This window comes from Balaenoptera musculus, chromosome 7 (assembly GCF_009873245.2).
Source record: "Balaenoptera musculus isolate JJ_BM4_2016_0621 chromosome 7, mBalMus1.pri.v3, whole genome shotgun sequence".
Lineage (NCBI taxonomy): Eukaryota > Metazoa > Chordata > Mammalia > Artiodactyla > Balaenopteridae > Balaenoptera > Balaenoptera musculus.
In genome coordinates this window covers 93,562,062-93,585,383 of record NC_045791.1, presented here as the reverse complement: position 1 = coordinate 93,585,383, position 23,322 = coordinate 93,562,062, and the positions used below count along the sequence as shown (strand labels likewise).

General features: G+C 53.3%; 1 protein-coding gene across 8 annotated transcripts in view; it reads left to right on the top strand.

Annotated features, from left to right (window-relative positions):
* TNS1 (tensin 1) overlaps nucleotides 1–20,557 on the top strand; it is a 197,459-nt gene extending 176,902 nt beyond the window's left edge. For 7 of the 8 annotated variants that reach the window (XM_036857373.1, XM_036857376.1, XM_036857375.1 and 4 more), the window contains 10 exons: nucleotides 2,889–3,955; nucleotides 6,609–6,695; nucleotides 7,433–7,564; nucleotides 7,973–8,065; nucleotides 8,770–8,847; nucleotides 10,672–10,743; nucleotides 10,997–11,165; nucleotides 12,174–12,242; nucleotides 12,697–12,729; nucleotides 16,772–20,557. In XM_036857373.1, the coding sequence (XP_036713268.1) occupies nucleotides 2,889–3,955; nucleotides 6,609–6,695; nucleotides 7,433–7,564; nucleotides 7,973–8,065; nucleotides 8,770–8,847; nucleotides 10,672–10,743; nucleotides 10,997–11,165; nucleotides 12,174–12,242; nucleotides 12,697–12,729; nucleotides 16,772–16,916 (1,945 nt within the window). In that variant the 3' untranslated portion in view covers nucleotides 16,917–20,557. Of the gene's footprint in view, nucleotides 1–2,888; nucleotides 3,956–6,608; nucleotides 6,696–7,432; nucleotides 7,565–7,970; nucleotides 8,066–8,769; nucleotides 8,848–10,671; nucleotides 10,744–10,996; nucleotides 11,166–12,173; nucleotides 12,243–12,696; nucleotides 12,730–16,771 lie in introns of those variants that run through there. The other variant, XR_005020559.1, reaches the window with a different exon arrangement.
* Nucleotides 20,558–23,322: the final 2,765 nt, after the last annotated feature.

Here is a 23,322-nt window from a genome sequence, read left to right as displayed (position 1 = left end):
TGCATTGGCAGGCGGATTCTTAACCACTGCGCCACCAGGGAAACCCCTATGTTTTAATTTTAAAAAAAATTTTATTTTTATTTTTTGGCCACACCACGCGGCATGAGGGATCTTATTTCCCAACCAGGGATGGACCCCGTGCCCCCTGCAGTGGAAGTGTGGAGTCTTAACCACTGGACTGCCAGGGAAGTCCCCTTCCCCCAAGTTTAAAATCGAACACGAGTAATTACTATGTGGTGAGTGCTTCCTGTGTGTCAGGCATTTTGCTAAGTGCTTTCTGTTTAAACCTCGCAGCAATCCTATGAGGTAGGTACTATTATTATTCACACTTCTCAGAAGAAGAAACTGAGGCAGAGAGACATAAAGTAGCTTATTCAAGGTCCTACAGCTAAATAATAGCAGAAATAGGGTTCAAACCAAAGGTGTGTGGCTCCGAACCCACATCTCTATCCTTCCCCACAGACCTGCGTTACGGTGCCCGCCGGTCACGGGGTGAGAGTCACATGTGCCCAAAGCAGATGTGTAAGCCAAGATCTCCGAGCAAGAGGCCGCTGTTTCTGGCTTGAGATGCAGAGAGGGTCTCTGGGGGCTGGAAGTATTTGTGCTGAGGCCAGAAGGATGAGCAGGGGTTGAAAGGTGAAGCGGGAGGGAAAGGCCCTTGCAGAAGGACAGCACGGCAAGGACAGAGACGGGGGTGTGGAGGTGTTGGGCATGGGGGCCTCGGGCACGCAGCTGCTGGTGAGGGGTTGCTGTAGGGTTAGAGGAGGGATGTCTTGGAGGATGGCCGGCTGGCGTTCTGAGGGGTGTCAGACAGAAAGGGTAGCCTGAAATTTCCCAGAGAGCGAGGCTCCTGTGTTTGGGGTGCAGTGAGAAGCTGCTTGACTGGGGGGTGGGGGCGAGGCTTTATGATGGGGAGACGGGGAAGGCAACATAGGAGAGGGACCCTGAGAGAAGCCTAGGCAGGGCAAAGGGTGCCAGGTGGGGAGGGGGCCCCGGAGAGCCTGCCCTGGAGGCCAGAACTCACCTCCAGGAGGGGAGCCTACCCCGACCATCCCTTCCCATGTCCACTGCCCTTCCCAGCCCGGGACCCCACAGGGCCCGGTAACTGTCCAGCCACCTCTTCACACTTCTACAGGTGGAGGGGTGTGCCAGGCTTGCGGTGTACCTGCACTGGTCCAGGGTAATGCACCCCTCCCGGGTCGGGGCGTGGGGCGTGGGTGAGCAGAGGCAGTTTTCTTCTGGAGTCTGAGAATTTGAAACCTCAAGCCAAGCACACACCCCCAGTCCACCTCACCCCCTCCCCAGCCTCCTGATGGCTCCATTTTTGGAAAGGTCTGCCTCTGGGCAGAAGCTGCATTCTTCTTTTAGAGGAAAGGAGATTTTCCTCATCTCTCCAGCCACCCTTGCTGATATTCAGGGAGTGCTGACATTAGGAAGTTTTCACCGTTTCTCACTCCTCAAATTCCTCCTGCAGTAGGCCTCAGGAAGCCAGCTTCTCCTCCGGGATTAATCACCCAGAACTCTATTTCCATGTCCCCAGCCCCCGCTGTGCAGCCTGACCTATCCCCCCATTCCTCAGAATCCAGGTTATTCTTGTACCGAAGTGATGTTCCACTCTGGCCCCTTCTGGGATGCGAGGTAGACTTTGTCCTGGCCTGGCCCCTGACCTTCTCCCTGCCCTTGGCTCTTGCCTAGCCCTCCCACCTCACATCACCCAGGGGACCTGAGCTTATCCAACCTGGCCCAGGGTGTGGCCGGCCAGCCTCCAGGCTCCTCCCAGTCTGCGGCTCCAGGCTTTGGAGCATCGTCTTATGTAAGGACCTTCCCCACCCCCCTGCCCCAGGGGCTGCTGGTGCAGAGCTTGCCTGCTACCTCCCTGCAGCTGCTGCTTATGCGTGGCCCCTGTCAACCTTTGTTTCTCCTGCCGTATCATCGAGGAATAGAAGTTTGGGTCTGGAAGGACTCAGAGTCAGCTAACCTATTTCCCTCATTTTACACGTGGGAAAACTTTTAACAAGCAGAATCCAGGTTTCCCAACTCACAAGCCATGGACTTGTATCAGTACTTAACTTCAGAGGAGAACCTTTGACTGTGGCCATTCCCCCAGGTACAGTGCCCTCTGAGCTGAATTTTATCAGTCTTAGAATTGAGAGCGACCTCTGAGCTCATCTCATCTAACCTCTCAATGGAGGAAATTTCCTCCACAGCATTCGGGTCTAGAGGTTGGTCAGTCTCTGCTTAAGTGCTCCTAATGATGGGAGTCTCATTACTGTGTAAAGCAACCTGCTCCATTAGTGGCCAGATCCAATGGCTAGAATGCAGATCTTATAAAGAGCTGAAATGTCCTGTGAGATTTCTTCATCTTTGCTGTTTTGGAGCTACCCAGGAATGGATGACCAGTTACACTCTCAGTGTTTAAAGATGCTGATAGCACACCTGGGGAAACTGAGTCAAGGTGAGGATACTTCCAGTAGGAACAGGATCCAAGTGGTTAACCCCCTCTCCAGTGTTCAGTTGCTGTGATGCTGGAGGGAGCAACAGGACAGCCACCTTCAGTTTCGATAGGAGAGATCTCGCTCTGACTTGTGGTTGAGCAGTCAGGGTGGTGCTTGAGGATATATGGGCTTTGGAATCAGACACAGCTGAGTTGAAATCCTGGTCTTTTATGAGCTGTGTGGGTGTGAGCCTATTGCTTAACCTCTCTGAGCCTCAGTTTTGTCTTCTGATGTTCATAGGGTGACGTATAAAAGCCCTAACTTTCCTGTGCATGTGAGGGGAGCTTTTATTGTTATCATTAGTGGTTGGAGGGAGGGCTGAGGGTTCACTGAAAGCCTGTCCTTCACTAAATGCCGTTTGGTGACATCTTGACCTGCCCCGTCTCTCTCTAGCACTTCAGTGGGGAGTTTCCCATCAGGGGAGAGCAGCGACCAGGGCCCGCGGACACCCACCCAGCCTCTGCTGGATTCTGGCTTCCGCTCCGGCAGCCTGGGCCAGCCCAGCCCTTCGGCTCAGAGAAGCTACCAGAGCTCTTCTCCTCTCCCGACTGCGGGCAACATCTACAGCAGCCCCGACTACTCACTTCAGCAGTTCAGCTCCCCGGAAAGCCAGACCCGGTCTCAGTTCAGTGTGGCGGGCGTCCACACGGTGCCTGGGAGCCCTCAGGCACGGCACAGGACAGTGGGCACCAACACTCCCTCTAGTCCTGGCTTTGTCCGCCGGGCCGTGAATCCCAGCATGGCTGCCCCCAGCAGCCCCAGTTTGAGCCACCGCCAGGTGATGGGTCCACCCGGAACTGGTTTCCATGGTAACACTGTCTCCAGCCCCCAGAGCAGTGCAGCAACCACTCCGGGAAGCCCCAGCCTGGGTCGGCACCCTGGGGCCCACCAGGTTTCAAGCCTCCATGGCAATGTGGCCACCACTCCAGGGAGCCCCAGCCTGGGCCGGCACCCTGGGGCCCACCAAGGCAACCTGGCCTCCAGTCTCCATGGCAACGCAGTAGCCAGCCCCGGAAGCCCCAGCCTGGGCCGTCACTTGGGAGGGTCTGGATCTGTGGTTCCCGGCAGCCCCAGCTTGGACCGGCAGGTGGCCTATGGTGGCTACTCCACCCCTGAGGACCGGAGACCCACGCTGTCCCGACAGAGCAGCGCCTCGGGCTACCAGGCCCCTTCCACGCCCTCCTTTCCTGTGTCCCCTGCCTACTACCCCGGCCTGAGCAACCCCGCCACCTCCCCCTCGCCAGATTCAGCAGCCTTCCGACAAGGGAGCCCGACACCGGCCTTGCCAGAGAAGCGGAGGATGTCCATGGGAGACCGAGCGGGCAGCCTCCCCAACTACGCCACCGTCAACGGGAAGGTGTCCTCCTCGCCTGTCGCCAGCGGCATGTCCAGTCCCAGCGGGGGCAGCGCCGTCTCCTTCTCCCACACTCTGCCCGACTTCTCCAAGTACTCCATGCCAGGTGCGCCCTCCTTCCATGTCATCTCTCCGGCTGACAGATGAAGCCCACCGGTTAGGATATCTGTGCTAGTCTCTGTTCTGACATCTCCTTGGCAGACAACCTTGGGTGGATCACTGACTTCTGGGCCTCAGATTCCTTACCTGTGTAATGGGAGTGGGAGCTGTGGTCATGGCAGCAGTGGGGGCAGGGATGGGGAGGTGGAGGCGATGATGGCACTGCTGTTATGATGCTCTTCACCATCGTCATGGCCCCCACCACTTGTTGAGCACATGCTCTGTGCCAGGCTCTGAGCCAAGGACTATCTCATCAGTCCTCATGGCCACCTGGCAAAGTGGGTATGATGTTGCCCATTTTGCACATTTCACACATGGCCACCTGGCAAAGTGGGTATTGTTTTGCCCATTTTGCACATTATTTTGCCAGCCCACAGCACGGTTCCCACCTTTTGATCCCCACTTTGCGCACATCACTAATAATAGATCTGGCAGCCGGAGCGATATGGCACAAAGCCGAGGGTTAAGCATTTTTACTGGAGTCTAGTTTCTACCAACCCGGCTTCACTGAAGCCCACGCAGTTTTGCACACTGAATTCTTCTCTCATCGTCAGAACTGGGCATCTTTTGCCTCCACGTAGAGGGCTCATTTTCTAAACAAAAAGGTCAGGGTGTCAGCTGATCTGCAGCTTCTCAGCCAGATCTCGAACCTGACTATGTGCAGAGCAGCCCTGGAGCCCTGGGGCATTTGAGGAAGATTTAGAATGCTGCAGGCAGCCTGGGATGGGTCCCAGCTGCCCAGATTCTCAGTATCACTCCCAGGTCCTGCCCTGAGCCTGCTAAACGACACTGCACACCCCTGCTTCCTGCTGCCCGCCAGAGACATCTGGTTCCCAGCCCCAGTTCTTGGAGGATGCAGAACTTCTAGTAGTTGGGACATTTCCTGTTTCCCACCATCTTCCTTGCTTAAAATAGCCATGGGAGTCAACACAGGAAGGCACATGGGGCTGCAGCCACCTCTGACAGCTCATTAGACAGGCCCCAGTAGCCCCAGGGCCTGGGGCTTTGGAGCAGAGAGAGGCAGCTTGCACAGTTGTACAGCCCAGCTGCCTAGCCCAGTGGTCCTGCTAAGTGCACAGCTGCCAGGAAAAGGAGCTGACCTACCCCATCTCTGTCCTCCAGAAACAGATCCCAGAAGCCTAGCAGAGTGTAAATGACAAGTTGAAATTGACTAAGCACCAGACACACAGCCCAACCCGCATCTCTGGTCTGTGCCCTGAACTTTACAGCACCGTGAGCACAGGCTCCTCTGTTCCAGCCTCTCACTGACGAAAGGAGAGGAAACGTGCAGATTTGGAATATTCTTTTTTACCCTTCTCCCCCATCCTCCCTTTGTTTTCTTTGGTGCCAAAAGATGAAGGAAGAGGTTGGAGAGTGAGACCCACATGTCCTAATACCCAGCCAGGAAGATATGGTAAAGCTCACACCAAACTGGCTGCTGCATCTTCTTACCTGGGAAGGTCTTACAGAAGCCTTACTGTGGACCATCTGTGTGACTTGGGCAAGTTGCTCTCCCTCTCTGAACCTCACATTCCTCGCTTGTAAAGTAATAGGTTGGATAAGGTGCTCTCTGAGCTCCTCCAGAACCTAACATTCTATGAAAGCATTCCTAGTCTGCAAAGGGTCTGGGGTGGGGATGTCTGCCAGGGAAGTGGGGTCTGTGACACTCAGTAGATGTCCTCTTAATTCTAGGCCAACCCTTCTCCTATTTGTCCCAGGCAGGGCAGGAGCAATCTTTTTGCTCTACCTGAGGCAGAATCCGGGCTTTCCATATGGGAAGTGAGGCGGAGCTTGGGGAAAGTGGGCAGAAATGTGTTTTTCTGCTCTCATCCTCAAGGTTATTATGATAGAATTGGGAAATTGAGCCCACGGAGAAAGGGCCTAGAAGGAGGGAGAGAAACTTCGGGAAGGGTTTAGTCTGAATCTTCTAGAGAAAGGGGGAGATGGGATGGAGTAGGGCTCTTGCTGGCTTGGTGAGAATGCTGTTCAGGCTCTTCAACAGGAGGGCAGCTCCATGAGCCACAGTGGTTGTTGGAAGACAGGGAGAGGATGCGAAAGCAGCTCAAGGCCCCTTCCAGCAATGCTCTGATGATGTTTGAGCAGACTAGCTTTCTGTGTTAGTTTCCTAGGTCAACCATAACAAAGGACCACACACTTGGTGGCTTAAGACAACAGAAATTTATTCTGTCACAGTAGCTGAGGCTGGAAATCCAAAATCAAGGTATTGGCAGGATTGGTTCCTTCTGGAGACTCTGAGGGAGACTGTGTTCTAGGCTTTTGTCTTAGCTTCTCATGGTGGCTGGCAGTCTTGGGGTCCCTTGGCTTGTAGATGCATCTCCCCAATCTCTGCCTCCATCTTCACATGACACTCTCCCCTTGTGTCTCCCTGTCCCTTTCCTTCTTTTTATATGGACACCAGTCATATTGGATTGGGGTCCACCCTAATCCAGCACGACTGCATCTTAACTTGTTTACATCTGCAAAGACCCTATTTCCAAATAAGGTCCCATTCACAGGTACTGGGAGTTATTCCAACATACCTTTTTGGGGGACAGAGATGGAGACTCATAACACCTTCTTTCCCTCTCCTTCTCCTTTAGACAACAGCCCTGAGACGCGGGCTAAAGTGAAGTTTGTCCAGGACACTTCCAAGTATTGGTACAAGCCCGAGATCTCCAGAGAGCAGGGTAAGTGCTGGGTGGCGCCGAAGGTCCTGGGCTCCATCCGAGGTCACAGCTAGCTGCTGCCCACCTTGTCTTCCCTGGGCAAGGGACATAAGCAGACTCATTCCTCTTTGCAGTAGGTGGTGGTCACAGAGAGGAGCTGGGACCAAGGTTGGACAGTAAGAGGCACCTCCCCACAGTGAAGCATTGGGGAGCAGGAGCAGTGGTTGTAGCTGTTTCTTTAAAAGCAGCAAAGTCTTGGTTTTCCAGGGCAGAAGAAAAGTCTGGCCCAGATAATATGAAACCTTAGCTCTCCATCTGCATGATGTGGGAGATTTTTGCCCATGTTACAGAAAAAAACGTAGTTGGGATTGTGGGGATGGAAATGAGAGACCTCAGCCCCTAAGGGAAGTCTGTGTGGATGCAGGGCAGGGTGACTTCCAGCCAGGGGTCAGATCCGGACAGTTTTCTTGGAACAACCCCATCTATTTGTTTACTCACTGTATGGGATGCTTTTGTGCTGTGATGGCAGCGATGAGTAGTTGTAGCCGACACTGCATGGCCTGCAAAGCCTGAACTATTTACTGTCTGGCTATTTATGGAAAAACTTTGCTGACTCTAGTGTAGGAGGACCCTTAGGAGGGTTTACATTTTAACTTTAAGGACTCTCATCTCACCTGAGAAAGAATGAGGTTCGAGACCTGATGAGACTTAAGCCAGTGCATCAATTTCTCATTTCCTCTTGTCTCCTCCCGATTCAGCCATCGCCCTCCTTAAGGACCAGGAGCCAGGGGCTTTCATCATCCGAGACAGCCACTCCTTCCGAGGAGCCTATGGGCTGGCCATGAAGGTGTCTTCGCCCCCTCCGACCATCATGCAGCAGAATAAAAAAGGTAACACTAGCTTGTCCACTGGGGCCTCAGGACTAGGTGGTCCCTACAGTCTCTTTAGGTCCTGAGCTGCCAGAAGACGAGGGGTGGGTATGTGGGGTGGGCAGGTCTCTTAATTCTCATGGGAGCTGGTCCCTTCTAATCAGACTCTTCAGAAGAGCAGGTCTTGGGCTTGGTGATGATTGAGGTCAGAGAACAGGGAAGCAAGATGACTGGGACCCTGTGATTGAGTTTCCTTGAGGGGTGGGCTAGCAGTGGTGGTCTCTCCATCCCAGGGCTCTGGCCGTGTTATCGCTATGACCCTTTCTCCATCACAGCCCAGCACACTGGAGAAGTTGGAAGTAGTGCTGGGAGGTGGCAGAAGGACACCGTGGGCAGTGACCCATCCACGTTTCTTTCTCTTCATCCCAGGGGACATGACTCATGAGCTCGTGAGGCATTTCCTGATAGAGACGAGCCCCAGAGGAGTCAAGCTCAAGGGCTGCCCCAACGAGCCAAACTTCGGTGAGCTGTCCCCGCCTCCGTCCCCATGGTCTCAGGCCTGTCCCAGGTTCCCCGCTGCAGCTTCTGCCCGTCACCCTTGTCATAGACGCAGCGGAGAAATGCACGGCGACTCCCTTCCTCTGTGCTGTGGCGCCTTCACTCTGCCAGATTTCTTTCTGTATTTGTCCTACCCCGCGGAGACTTGTTATCATTATCCCTGGAATAACAACTATAGCAACAGCTGCCTTTATCCACTACCTACTATGTGAAAGCCACCTTAGGTACCTTATATCACTTCTGGTCTCCCGACCATCCTGCGTGGTAGGTGTCATCGTCCCATTTTACACACGAGGGAACTGAGACTTATCCAGGGACACACAGCTAATAAGTTACTGAGTGGGGATTTGATCCCATCATCCTCTGACACTTCTGCTGCACTCTCCTGAGTGGAGCCCTGGCAGCTGGAGGGATTTAGGAGAGATGCTGAGAGTAACTTTCGATAAAGAAAAGTTGTGGGGTAACCGTCTGACGGCTAGAGTGAGCCTTTAGAGTCTTCTCCCTTGGCTGTCAAAGAGGGAGTGAATTTTCAGCTTGTGGGTGGGATGAGAGAGAGGTAATAAAGAAGCTAAAGATTATGGACAGTGGGGTGGGGTGGGTATGCTTCCTCAGTGCCCCTGACGTGCTCCCAGTAACGCTGCCTCTGCCGGCTGTCTCCCTCCCTGCAGGATCTCTGTCTGCCCTGGTCTACCAGCACTCCATCATCCCACTGGCTCTGCCCTGTAAGCTGGTCATTCCAAACCGAGGTAGGAACCTGAGACTCCTCGCCCTCCAAGCGCACCCTTTTGCTGGCCTCCTTCACGTCTCTGCCCAGCCAGCTGCTCCAGAACATGCGCCAGGCTTGGAGGAAACGGGTCGTGTTGCCAATCTCGGGAAACTCAAAACCACTCTCCTCTTTATTTTTTCTAATAAGAAAGAAGGGAAAGTTCATTAAAAATCTTAATTCCAGAAACATACATAATTGACTTGCCAGATTGTTCCAGAGAAAATTCTCTGGAGGCTTTAAGAATTCATACTTGAATCCTCAGAATTACGACTCATCCCAGGGGAGGAAATAGAAGCAGGAGACAGCCATGGGGAGGACCGTGTCCGGAGGGTGAGATGGGCATCAGTGGGCAGGGCCAAGGGAGCAGGGAGGGGAAGGCAGAGGTAGGTCATGGGGCATCCAGGTGTGGGAGGCTGGTCTGAATGGAGAGGAGAGAGCACACTCGAGGGACCTCTTAGGGATCCACATGGCGTGGGAAGGAGACAGGAAGCCCAAGATGTCCCTGGAGTTTCTAGTCTGTATGGCTGAGAGGGTGTTCCCTCGCCGAGGGGACATCGAGCTAATGGGAGGAGCAAGCCCTCTTTTGATTGTGGGAAGTACAAATGGAACTCAAGAGCTTTGGGACGTATAGGGCGAGAATTTGAGTGAGACACTGGGGCTGGCAAAAGAGATTTTAGTTTCTCTTAGAGAGGTGTCCCAGCCTCGGAGGAAGGCGGATGGACACCCCAAACCTTTCAACAGCACAGGCTTCCGTTATGCAGCCCCAGATACACGGGGCTCCCGCGAGGGGAGGGGAATATGCCTGGCCCTGAACTTGAGGTCTAGGAACCGGTAACTGGGGTGCCTTCTCCCCATGCTCTCTGCCCAATAATAGGATATTCGAAATTGTGTCCGGGACTTGCTTTCAGTCTCTCTTGGAGGTCCTGGGGTTATGTCCATACTTAAAACCTCCAATATTATTTGGCAATATCTATGTATCCAATTCGATTCATTGAATTATTAATGATAATTGACCACTATTATCAACTTAAAAGTTCAAATACTATTTAAATAGCCCTATTAACCACATGATTTAGACACGAATTAAATTATATTTCTAAGGAATTTAGCAAAGTAATTTAATAATTATAAAACTGCTCTTTATTTACATTGTATAAACCAGCGGTTCTCACAGTATGGGCCCCAGACCAGCAGCATCAGCACCCCTGGGAACTTGTTAAAAATGTAGATATTCTCAAGCCCCACCTAATCAGAAGCTTTAGGGTGGTGCCCAGAAATCTGTGTTTTAACAAGCCTGCACACCAAAGTCTGAGAAATGCTGGTATAAACAGTACTCAGTTCTTATTAATATTGAAATTGTAGTTGTGCTGCATTGTGGTTTGATGAATTAGGGCATTTACTGATCTACACATAAGACCCGTCAATGCAAAACAACCGTATCAGTTGCCTCTTGAAGGCTTGCTTTATGTCAGCCGCTGAACTAACACTGTACACGGAACACCTCAAGAACCCAGGGCAGTGGGGACTCTCATCATCACCTCCGCTTTATAGATACTTGGCAAGTGACTGGATGAGCATCTGACCCCTGCCCTGTTGGACTCCACAGCTCCCAACCATGTGCTGAATACTTAGAGCAATCCCTGGACATTCAAACTGGACACACGTGCTGACTGCCAGGGCTTGTTATGAGAAGCGGTATCTGTTGCACAAAGTATTTGCAGAGCTAGCCTGAGGCCCAGCCAACCTTGTGCTTCTTTCCAGCTCTGGAGTTTTAATTACCAGCTGAATTAAATTTTTGTCTCAGACCCCACAGATGAATCAAAAGACAGCTCGGGCCCTGCCAACTCAACCAGTGACCTGCTGAAGCAAGGGGCAGGTGAGTGGCCACCCCAGACGGGATCCCTGCCCAGGCCTTTCCTCCCCCCTGGCCCTGTACCCTCCGGCAGGTGCAGGCTGGATATCTCTCCCAGACCCAGATGTCTCTGGGCTGACCACATTTGTGTGTGCAGATGCCTTGGCCCAAGGCTGGCCTTAAATTTATCTGCTATCTTCTCCCTGAAGAGAGGACCTGGGGATGGTTCCTACCCACTTCGGCCCCCATGACACCTCCTTGGGTGGGTTTCTTCCAGCCTGCAACGTGCTCTTCATCAACTCTGTGGACATGGAGTCACTCACTGGGCCACAGGCCATCTCCAAAGCCACTTCTGAGACACTGGCTACTGACCCCACGCCGGCTGCCACCATCGTCCACTTCAAAGTTTCTGCCCAGGGAATTACACTGACTGACAACCAGAGAAAGTAAGATTCTTTCTTTTTTTTTTTTAAAGATGGCGGTTTTTTGTTTGTTTTTGTTTTTTATTAGTTAATTAATTAATTTATTTTTGGCTGCTTTGGATCTTCGTTGCTGAGCGCGGGCTTTTCTTTTTAGTTGCGGCGAGCGGGGGCTACTCTTCGTTGGGGTGCGCGGGCTTCTCATTGTGGTGGCTTCTCTTGTTGCAGAGCACGGGCTCTAGGCGCACGGGCTTCAGTAGTTGTGGCACGCAGGCTCAGTAGTTGTGGCTCGTGGGCTCCGTAGTTGTGGCTCGCGGGCTCTAGATTGCAGGCTCAGTAGTTGTGGTGCACGGGCTTAGTTGCTCCACGGCATGTGGGATCTTCCCGGACCAGGGATTGAACTCGTTTCCCCTGCATTGGCAGGCGGATTCTTAACCACTGCACCACCAGGGAAGCCCAGTAAGATTCTTCTAATTGCTTCTGTGTTGGGCTCCCCCCAGCCCTGTTACCCATCCGTCCATCCACTTTCTCACCCCCTCACCAATTGATCCATCCATTCCTGCATCCATTCATCCCCCATTTATCTTCGCCCACCCATTTATCCCTTCACTAATTTGTCTCCCTCTATCCATCCATCCTTCCTTCCTTCCACAAATATGCCTGCATTTGTTATACAGCTGTAAATGCAACTGATAAAAGTCCCTGCTTTCTAGAGCAGAGGCCCTTCCTCTCGTGCTCTCTCCCCAGCCCCTTTTCTTCCTCCTCCAGAGTTCCCCCGTTTCTCATTCCTCAATGCCAGTTTCTTCCTTCTTTTCCTAGCCTCTAGCATTTGGGACATGTTTCTATGAGACATCTCTCTGTCCCTATGCATGGCTTTATGTCCCCAAAGGGAGCAGCCCAGGCCATCATGCTCAGAAGGGAAAGGCTGTGTCGACCTGTGACAGCCACAGGTGGTGGCCTGACCTGAAGGAGGAGGGTGGGGAAGAGCAGTCACTTCAGCACTCATTCTCTGTTTATCTGATGTGTGTGCCACAGGCTCTTCTTCAGACGACACTACCCCCTCAACACCATCACCTTCTGTGACCTGGATCCACAGGAGAGGAAGTAAGTCTCTTGTAGACACTTGCCTTCCCAGACATCTTTCGAACACTGAAGTCTGTGTGTATGCATGTACGTGTGTGTGTGTGTGTGTGTGTGTGTGTGTGTGTGCATTCTTGGCTCAATTTGAAGATCTGCCCATGCCTGTGGGACCGTGAGTAGCTGTGTTGGCATCTTTTTGAGTTTTTCCCGCCACCAATTTGAAGCCCCTCCCAGGGACCCAAACGCCTGCTTCTACCCCTCTGACCCTGAAGCTGCTTCTCCTCTCCACGTTGGGGAAAGCTCCTTGGGAGGCAGGCCGCAGTGCTCTCTCCACTGTGAATGCCCTGCTGCATGATCTTTGGAGGCTCCCACCCCCCTGGCACAGGGGCTCTGCCTTCCCCCAGGGGTCCAGGCACACCCGGGGCTGGGCTCTGAGGGAGAAGTGGTGGTTTACGCTGTGCCGTCATTCTCTCCACAGGTGGATGAAGACGGAGGGAGGTTCCCCTGCTAAGTAAGTGTGCTTCCCCCCTACCCGGCTGGCTGGTCTTTGTGCTCCTTGGCTGGGGGAGAGGGGCGTGCGGGAGTGGGTTTAGAATCCAGGAACAGGGGGTAGGCAAAGGGCAGCTCTGGAGAAAAGCTTGCCCAGGCAGCCAGATCTTTGGCCTTCTCCTGCCTCGAGGCCAAAGGCCCAGCCTCCAGTCTTGTCCCCTTCCCTCTCTCAGGACCACACCAGCAGGGGTCTGAGGAAAGGATCTGAAAGCTGAGAGTTTTATTGGAGGTGATGGCAGTGGGGCAGGGGTTGTTTAAATGATCTTTTCTGCCGCAATCCTGGCATCCTTGATTGCCATTCCTGCTCTCTTGGCGGACTTCCGTGCATGACGTGGCTGGGCTAGACCTCCACGTCAGACCGCGGGAGTCCGGTAGGTCTGAGTTCCTTCCGAAATTCCACTGATGGCCCTGGGGTCCTTTGGTCAATTTTCCATCTATTTGGCATTTCGTAAGTGCTTCCAGGGAACTAACGCAGCCCTGGGAAAATTCAGACCAACCAGGAGGCTGATTCTGCCCTCGGGTGCCTGATGTTAGCACAGTAGATAAGAGAAGTGTATAAGCAGGCTAAGGTGCTGCAGTGGTTTTCACACTGTGTTCCAAGGAACGCTAGGTTCCTCAGGTTGTAACTGAGCCGCTATGAGGGGAGGTACGATTTGCAGTTATTTATCAGGATGAATCAGAGTTTTCTCAGTAAAACCAAAACAAAGTATAGGAATAACCTGGGTGCTGAAGCTGACATAAGACTGTCACTATGGTCTATAATTCCACCTTTTACTTTGTCGTGCTCACCCAAACAGCCCCATTTTTTTCTCACTGATTGACTTTATCATAGGTAAATGTTACGCTGTTGAACTGATCCATTTATCGCCATAAGTACTGCTGTCACCTTTACATATCCAGACTTCATATAAGATTGGCTTTAGAAAAAGAAAACCGTTAAAAAGAAAATTAAAACCACTGCTGATTTGGGCAGGTTTGGGGAAAGAACCTATATTTAAAAATAGGTCTTGGGCTTCCCTGGTGGCGCAATGGTTAAGAATCCGCCTGCCAATGCAGGGGACACGGGTTCGCGCCCTGGTCCGGGAAGATCCCACATGCCGCGGAGCAACTAAGCCCGTGCGCCACAACTACTGAGCCTGCGCTCTAGAGCCCATGAGCCACAACAACTAGTGAGCCCACGTGCCACAACTAGTGAAGCCCGCGCGCCTAGAGCCCGTGCTCCACAACGAGAAGCCACCACAATGAGAAGCCTGCACACTGCAACGAAGAGTAGCCCCCGCTCACCGCAACTAGAGAAAGCCCACGCGCAGCAACGAAGACCCAATGCAGCCGAAAATAAATAAATAAATTTATATTTAAAAAAATAAATAAATAAATAAAAATAGGTCTTATGCGACAGGTAGAAATGGGTGTGGGAGCAGGAGAGAGCTGATTTCATGGGGGTGGGGCTGGGGAAGCCACCAGATTGCAAGCTCCCCGAGGGCACGACTGTATCTGCCGTGTGGGAGGGGCTGCTAGATATTTAGTGAGGAAAGGAAAGGATGGAGGCAGGGAGGTGGAGAGCGAGGAGGAGGCCCAGTGGGGCCACTGTGGTCCAGACGAGTGGAACTGACCAGGGTCAGCACGATGAAAGCTCCTTCTGGGGGTGTCCATGTAACCGAAAGCGGGGTCCGGCTGCTCCCCGTTCAAAAGCCAATAAAGAGGCCAGGTTGGTGGAAAGGAAAGTTTGCTTTATTTTGGATGCCGGCAACCACGGGGGAGGGTGGATGCCTGTCCAAAGGCCGGCCCCCACCGCACCCCCACTGACAACCAGGGCGCAAGAGCTTTTATAGACGGAGGGAGGGGGCTACATGCAGAAACAGCACGGTCAGCTCTGACCATCATCTTGAAATTGGTCATCGGGGGTCTGACCAGCGTCATCTTGATCGTTTTAAGTACAATTCATCTTTAGTTCCGGGGTTGGTTTGTTCGCATTTCCTTGAGGCCAGTTCTTGGAATTGTGGCAGCTTATGTCATAGTTACAGTCTGGTCATCATGTAGTTACCTTCTTCCACCTGGTGGGAGTTTCAGTATCTAGAAGACAGCTCACAGGATATGTCTCAGAATATTATCTATAGGCCTTGAGAAGGAACTAAAGGTCCTTAACTATGCTTAGTGACTAAACTACTATTATTTAGTCCTGTCGGACTGTTTTCCTTCGTTTCTGCATTTTCTCTGATTAAACTTATTCTCTGGCTGAAGTTTTTCCACAGACAAAAGGCAAGCAGAGGACATGGGGGGCAAGGACCATAGGGTCCTGCTCTGTTTCATCCAGAGGGGCCGTGTGGGATGGAGGAGACCTCTCCTGGCCCAAGGTCACATAAAGAGTTAGCAGCCCAGCTGAAAAGAGGCCCCCGTGTGCAGTCCTCTCAAAGCTTATCTCAACCTCCCCTGGGGCTCATGGGGTCATTGGGGTCTCCAAGTTCCTGCCGCCAGCCAGGAGGCCAGAGCTCTGTGTTTGAAGGGTCTTGTCTTACTCACCACCTGGCCCTGCGAAGGGGAGATGGATCCGGGACAGAAGCAGGCTGGTCCCAGGCCTGGAAATTCCTCATTGAGGAGCAGCTTTTGTGCCGAGCTTCCTTCTGACTCGCCCTTGTGGAGGCCCAGGAGAGCTCAGGGCTGGACGAGGGTGAGGCAAGCGAGATGCCTCAGGCCCCCAATTTAAGGAGGTGCTCGCTCTTGGGTGCTTGTAAGCGCTCCTCTCTGCCCTTGGGGGCTGAGGTTTCTTGCCGCATCCATTCCTCCAAGCAGAGGAAGGACTTGGGCTACTGTTGAGTTGGCCCTGAGGCCCACAGAGCTGAAATAAACAGGAAGGGAGGGCAGGTGGGCAGTGTTCAGGCCTGAGAGGTGGGCCGGTTCTCCATCCTGGCAGAACCAGGCGGCTGGGGTTGGCTCGCTGTTGCGTGGGCGGCTCAGAGCCACTCCCCCACTCGGCCCTTGTCTCCCTCCACTGCCCCAAGGAGCTCCCCCTGGCCTGGAGAGGGGGCTCCGGGGGGGTGATCCACGGGCCCAGGCTTCCCCACCACTTGGGTAGACTGTTACCCCAGGCCTCTGGCCTGATTGTCCCCAGCCCCTGAAACACATTTGGGTAGAGCAAACCTGTGGGGAGACCTGTTTGTGTGTGTGTGTGTGTGTGTGTGTATGTGATAAACCAGTCCCAACTTTGCTAATTTTAGCTGCTGTGGTCTGTCCAGTCCTGGGAGAGGGGTTTCCATCGGAATCTCCAGCTGTCCTGATTTCCCCATCCAGCTCTAATTAGCAACGTGCTGGCTGGGAGGGGACCTGAGCTCACATTCTGTTCTTCCGCGCTCGTATTTTTAACTCTGTTTTGCACAGAGAGAACTCTCAGTCACTCCAGTCCTGGTGTGGGGAGGGGGGTTTGGGGGGGGGAACAGGTGTGTGCTCCCCCTCCCCCTCCCATTCTCTGGAGAAGTGTGTGTGTGTGTGTGTGTGTGTGTGTGTGTGTGTGTGTGGTGGGGGACGGTGGCCCCTCGTCCTTTGGTCTCTGACCCTCTGTGGTGTCTGAGGCAGTTGGGCCCTTTGACAGGCAGCCGGCACTTTGTTTATGTGTTGTGTGTAAGAACATTCGGCTAGGGGTGTGGCAGGGATGGGCTGAGAGAAGCTGGTCTAGGCATGTCCCATTTTATTTTTGGTCTCATCCCCACCTCTTACTGTCCGGTCTTGTCACTCACCTCCAGCACCTCCTCCCCCTGCTCCCCACCCACAGAGGGGAATTTCTGCTGACCCTGAACAAGTGACATGCTATCTCCAGGCGTTGGTTTTCTTGTTGGTGAAGGAGAGAAAGGATTCTCTCACATGCTCCACCCTCAATGCCCCGTGCTCAGGGAGGTAGGGAAAGATGGGGAAGGGAGCAAAGATGAGCTGGCTTTGCTGGGCGCCTCTCCCAGGCCTGGGGTTCCTCCTGCTCCCTCCTCACACCTGTCACCCATCTCCCGCCTCTGCAGGCTCTTCGGCTTTGTGGCCCGGAAACAGGGCAGCACCACGGACAACGCCTGCCACCTCTTTGCTGAGCTTGACCCCAACCAGCCGGCCTCCGCCATCGTCAACTTTGTCTCCAAGGTCATGCTGAGTGCGGGCCAGAAGAGATGAACTCCCCCCTCCCCTTGCCCGGGGCCAGGGCAGTGGGGATGGGTATGTGGGGAAGGGACCTGTGCATCCTGACCATCCTTGAATCCAGAAGGAGGACTTTGGGCCAATTTTGGAGAAGGAGAGAAGAAAGTGTAATGTGGGGAGAGGGAAGTGAATTGAGCGGGGAGGGGGAAGAGAGGGAGAAAGAAGGAAAAAGATGGAGGAGAATAACTCAGATTCCCTCAGGGAGATGGATACTGCAAAACCCCCAGAGCCTCCAAAACTAACCAGGTCCACCTAACTCCCCCTCCACCCTCCGAGAGGATGGAACTCCTCAAGAGAGGCAGAATGAACCTCTCTGGAGATCCACATTTTGGGGGGAAATGGAAAAGCTCTTTCTTCCTAACCCAACTGCTTTGCAAGGAGAAATCCTGTCAAGAGAATCTTTTTCTGTCCACCTCTAGGGTAGATCACCAAACCAAAAAGAGCCACCATGGGACATCCAGTGGCGGAACTTTTGCTTTTGAAAGTATCTCAGACCTGAGGCCCCTAGGTCTCTTTGCTCTGCCTCTGATGTACAGTTTGTGGGTGTCTTTAGGGGGTGTATATATGGCCACACCCACATCCTCACACACTGATTTCTGTTTGCCTCTCAGCTTGAACTATAAACAGGTATACTTGTCCGTGTCTCCTGTGTTTGCACACACAAGTGCATACTGTCCAAAGAAAGTTAGAGTTGGGGGTGACAGGACAGCAGGGAGGGGGCATAAGCCCTCTTCCCCAGGAACACCCAGGATTGTGGGTAATGGACGCTCTCTTGGTCCCTGCACCTGCTCTAACAGCCTTGGGTGCCGTCAACCCCTTTTCCTCAACAGAGACCCCCACGGAGTGGGTCTGGCCACGCTGCAACGTTACCCCTGATCTGCCTCCACCAGGAAGCTGGAGCATTGGTTTGAGGAGATGGGGACTTGTGTGTCTGTAGCTCTGGGGAAGAGATCCCTCAGGAAGGGAGGCTGTTGAGCTGTAGGCACCTTCCCCCGAGGCGTGTGGCCCAGCCTCGGGGTGGGCAGGTGGCTCCTGCCAGCTCCCAGCCCCCGGCCCCTTCTTGGGTTTCGTGCCCCAGACCAGCCTTTCTCAGACTTGCTTATGTGCATGTTGCCTTTTTGGGTGCTGGCGATTGAGCCTTCCTGCTCTGCCCTGCCCTGTTCTGTCCTGCAGTGTCCCCATGTTGGGGCTCATCCTGGGAACCTGCTTCTACAGGCCCTGCTCGGTGAGGCCCAGGAGAGACCCCTGCAGTTCCTGTGCTCTCTCTGCAAGGGATCGGGGGTCTGGCTTTTGCTGGACTGCCCAGGGGAGCTGGTCAGAGTTCTGGGGGATGCTGCCTGCACACCACATGGCCTGCCTACGATACCAAAGCCTTGCTCTTCCCCCTTCTGCCTTGGTTTCTCCCCAGAGCTCAGCCCCCGTGGAGCAGAGGGCAGAAGGCATACATTTAGGCCAAAGGGCTGAGAGTCCAACTGGGCGATTGGGCACTCCCTGACCGCCACCCAAGTGCTCTAAGCCAGATGGAAAATCCACCAGGACTCCATCCTTGAGTAGCTTCTTAAGCCTCTGGGTTCCCTAGAGAGAGGCATTGTACTGATATATAAATATATATAATATATATGTGAGACATACTGACAGATTCTGTAAGCTAATAAAATATAAGAAAAGGTTAAAAAAAAAAGAATAGGTAAATTGACAAGAAGTATTTATTATTTCCCCATATAGCTTTATTGCCTCCCTGGCATAATCCAGTCCCCACCCCTCTCTGTACCTATAAGTGAAGCCTGAAAGGTAGGGGCCTTTATCCTTGGAGCAGTCAGGGGTCTCCTTGCCCTGGCCTTGGCCTCCCCTAGACTCTGACTAGGGCTCAGCGGGGAGGGGGTACACGTGTTCCATCCCCTTCACCCCCCCTTATTTTTGGCAAGCTGGGCCCGGCTGTCAGCTCCCAGAGATGAGGGCTTAGCAGCCTGCCTCCCTGCAGGCCCGAGCGGGTGTGTGAGCCTTCAGGGGACACGGGTGTGTGTGGTGGGCGTGGGTGATGTGTGCGTCTTGTATTTTTTTTCTCTTCCAAGAAGCTGTATCTGTGTGGATGTTCTGTTTCAGGGAGTTGGAAAGGAGAGCGTCTGAAGATGGTGGGGAGTAGCCCCCTGCTTCCCAAAGATTGAAACCTTGTTCTTGGTGACCAAGACTCCCCCAAAGGGCTCTTCCTTCTGAGGCTTTCAAGCCAGACACCGCGATCTCCCCTCTTTCATTCCCTACCTAACCCCAACTCCCTTCCCAGACAGAAGAGGATATTCCCACCCGCTTCCTTTGTAAATATCTTAATCTCCCACTGGACATCCCGGGAACTCTCTCCTCCTGGTCTGGATGGCCGGGCAGAGCCTCAGACCCTTCATGTGAGTCTGGGGTCAGCCTTCACACGTGCTTTCCCACCGCCCACCAGCAGCCCACCTCCCAGGCATGGCCAGCCCACCCCACTCAGGCCTGAGCCATGTGTGACTCTGGGAAGGACTCAGGAGATGCTGGGGAGCTGATCAGCTCCCCCGACCCAACATCCTTCTGGAAAGAGTCCGTTTCCGAGAGTGGGGCCTGTCCAGAAGAACGATGGGGAAGGGTACCCTGGTCTCCACCGTGGTCTCACCTTTGGGTCAGACACTGCTTGGGATAACCCTCCCGTGTCTCACAGGTTAGGCCCGTGCACCTTGCACACGTGCGCACATACACACACACAACCACAGCACTGCAGTATGTTCTTGCCAAAGATTTCCTTTAAAAGAAAGCACTTTTAATAATTATTGTTATTATTGTGTAAATGTTTATCCTTTTTTCTCCCCATCCCTCTCCCCAACCTTTTTTGCTGTTGTTTATTGTTGAATCTGTTTGTCAGCCAGGAGAGTGCCGTCTGGTCTTGAAAGTGGGCTGGGGAGTTGGGGATGGGAAAGGGTCTGGGAGGAGTTGGCAAGAAAGAGCCGGAGGCCGGTGAGGCCTGGTCAGCTTGTGATGCAGGGATGCAGACCCCAGGCAAGCTCAGGCCCCAGCCCCAGGCCCAGGCTGTGTCTTGCTGTGCATCTAGGCCTCTGAGGCAGCTGAGGCCTCGCCGTAGCTGCCCCGTACGGTGTCTGGAGGGAACAGGGGGCAGGGAAGTGACAGCCCTCCAATTCAGCAGGGAGAGAGGCCCAGCAAGGTCCCCGTGGCCCTTCCCAGATGGAGCGAGAGGGGAGGACTGGGCCTGGGAATAGTGGAGAGGTGACCCCAGAGGGGAAATGGGGAGGAAGGGAACAGTTTGATGGAGCTCCAGGGCTGAGCAGATGCCCCTGCCCTGCGATCGTGGTGTTCTGGCTCCCTCCTCCAGCCAGGTGTTCCAGGGACAGAGACATTGTGTCCTAGGTTTGGGAAAGGCCCTTTGACCCAGGTCCTCATTGGAGCCTCTCCCGCAGCAGCTGCAAATGCTTGCGGACTGCCAGGATTCCTTCTTCCCTGGCAGGGTTTTGAGGGATCCCTGGGTGCGTCAGAGACAGGTAGGATAGGGGTGGGGGGACCTGGTGGCTGTGTGACCATAAGAGGGAGCCCGAGGGACACGTGTGATTCTCTGTAAAGGGGCTCCCGGAGGGAGATGAGTCCAAGGGACACGTGTGATTGTAAAGGGGCTCCCGGAGGGAGATGGGTCGAACATCCTTCTGCCCACTCGGATGGGCCGAGCAGAGGTTGGGCAGGCCCCTGGTGCCGCCCAGGGGTCTGTGGACGAGTCTGTACGTGGAACAGTGTCTATGGCCCCCTTCCCCGGGATGTTCATTCATCACCCCTGCCTCCTGGGTCTTCTCCCCTGCTTTGGTCTTTTCCAGCTTCAGGATCTGGATCTGGGGGGATCCAGGAGGCCAATGCCCTTTCCAAGGGCTGCCTCCTGCCCCTACATCTCCCCACCCTTGGGATCCTTGGAGAGGCTGGGGGCGGAGTCCCGGGTCTACTTTTCACCCAGGTCGAGGCCCCGGAATCCTTAGACTGGAGTGCCCTGGCTAGTGGTAACACAGAACGTGTGCGCGTGCGTGTGCAAGTGTGGGTGTATGTGTGTGCGTTTTTTGCTTGTCTCTTTAGGGAACTTAGGAGTTGGGTTGGAGGTGGTTGGCAATGGGATGTCAAGTTCACTATCACCCAGCGGCGAAAGGAATCAGGAGGCAAGGCTTGTAGGGCTCCTGATTGGGGGAATCTCAGTGTCGGTGATGGTGGGGATCAACCACACGGGGTGGCGCTCCTCTGTCCTCAGATGTTGAAGTGTTGGAGGACCTCTGTTTATTTCCCACACCTGAACTTTTCCCAGCTGTGAGGTAATTGTAAAGGGATAGCCCACTTTTGTTTCTAATCAGTGTTCAACAGCTTGAGACTCTCCTGCATGTCCACGTGTGGCTCATGTGTGTGAGCACATCTGTGCATGCATGCTGTGTTTCCCCACCTCTCCCCTCTCTGACATGTCATTCAAAACAAATGTAAGAAATTCCTCACCTCCATCCCCTCCTGCCTCCCAGACCCTCTGCAGGAAAAACCGAATAACCCAGCATCTCCTGATCCCCTGGCTGTGTATTTATATAGATGGAAATATACTTTCTATTTTGTATCATCGTGCCTATAATCTCTGTCACCTTGTATAAACCCTGATGTATGCTACTTACCCTGGATATGAATGTATTGTACACTGATGCTGTCCCACTCCTGTACAGCTGCTTTGTTTCTTTGCAATCCATTGTATGGCTTTATAAATGATAAAGTGAAAGAAAAATCTGTGCTGTTAACTAGCTGTGTTGTTTGGAAAGGGGATCTGTCAGGTCTCCAGTGGGTAAAAAGGGGCCTCACCCAGGCTCCGGATATGTGGTGGGCTTCAGGAATGCCGGTGGGGGACAACTCACCCCAAATCCTCCCAGGGCTTCCCTACCATCCAGGTCTTGGGTCTGATTACAATGAGTTTTTCATCTGGACTGTTTTAGCTAGAAAACAAACTCAAATCAAAATGGTTTAAGGAAAAAAAAAAAGGAATTTAGTGGCACACATAACCAAGAAGTCCAAGCACAGCTGGTTCCAGGGGCTCAAATGGCAGAATCAGGAATTTGTCTCCATTACTTGCTTCTGAGTTGGCTTAATTCTCAGGCAAGCTCTATCCCAGTGGTGGTAGCACCGGATGCTCCAGAATATGGCCACTCGAGGCTCCAGGCTTTCATCCTACCAGTAAAAAGAGAGCTCTTTTCTCCCAGTGCTTTCAACGAAAACCTGGGACAAATGCTCCAGAGGCAGTCCTTCTGGGGTAACACTGTTTTGCATTTTTGAAAAGCCTCTTTCATGCCTGGCTTAACAGAAGCCAGCTGGATTCTCCTATCTGCTCCTGCATTCCCTTTGTTGTGATATCACACATATGTACCTGTGGAAAACTCCACCATACACTCGTGGGAAAATGAGAGTGAAAAAGACAAATAACAGCTTAGTATTATTAAGAAATTAGTTTCGATAGTTGTTACTTTACACAACCTCTGAAAGGGTCTCAGGGATCTCTGAGGTCCCAGACTATACTTTGGGAACTGCTGCTCTGAGGGACAAAGACACGCGAAGCACAGACACCCTGCCTGTGATGGTGGATTAACATGCACTGCACCTCTACCGTGTGCTAGGCTTCGTCCTACCTAATCTTCCCAATGAACCCCTGAGGCAGGTGTTGTTACACCCAAGTGACAGACAAGGAAACTGAGGCTGTGAGAGGTCACATAGCTTCTAATTGGCAGAGATGATGCTTCTCACTACTAGTGACAGCTGGCATTTAGCTCACCTGCTAAGCGCCAGGGACGGCACTGAGCACGTGTGTGTATTTTCTCATGCGCACACACCCAGTGAGATCAGGGCTGTGTTCCTGTCTTCATTTTATGGAGAAAGAAACTGAGATTCAAAGGGGTTCAGAGAATGCCCGAAATCACAAAGTTGCCAAGGGGCAGAGCCGGGCTATGAACCCAGGCGAGCTGACTTCCCAGCTCATGCCTCTTCCTCTGCTCTCAGGGTTTGCACCAGGAGGGAAAGACAGACTGATGAGTGATGGGCAGGCAGGAGAGCAAACTGACGGCATTGGTCAGACAGGGATTCTAGGCCTGGGCAGTGGTGCTGGCTTCCCGGGGAGTGGCCCAGGGCTCCTGCTGTGTGATGGGGGAGGGCACAACCAGCTGTAGGGTGATGTGGCTACCTGAGGCTGGGCCTGGTGCAGGGGATGAGAGAGCTAGGTCTGTGCGCTGGGCTGATCTAGCCTGGCTTTGAGGGAACTAAACAGTGAGGCAGGGTGGGGGCCAGCTGTGCTCCCAGTGCCCGGAGGAAGAGGAAATGGGCTGGAGCTGCAGCGGGAGGGGTAGGGAGGTGA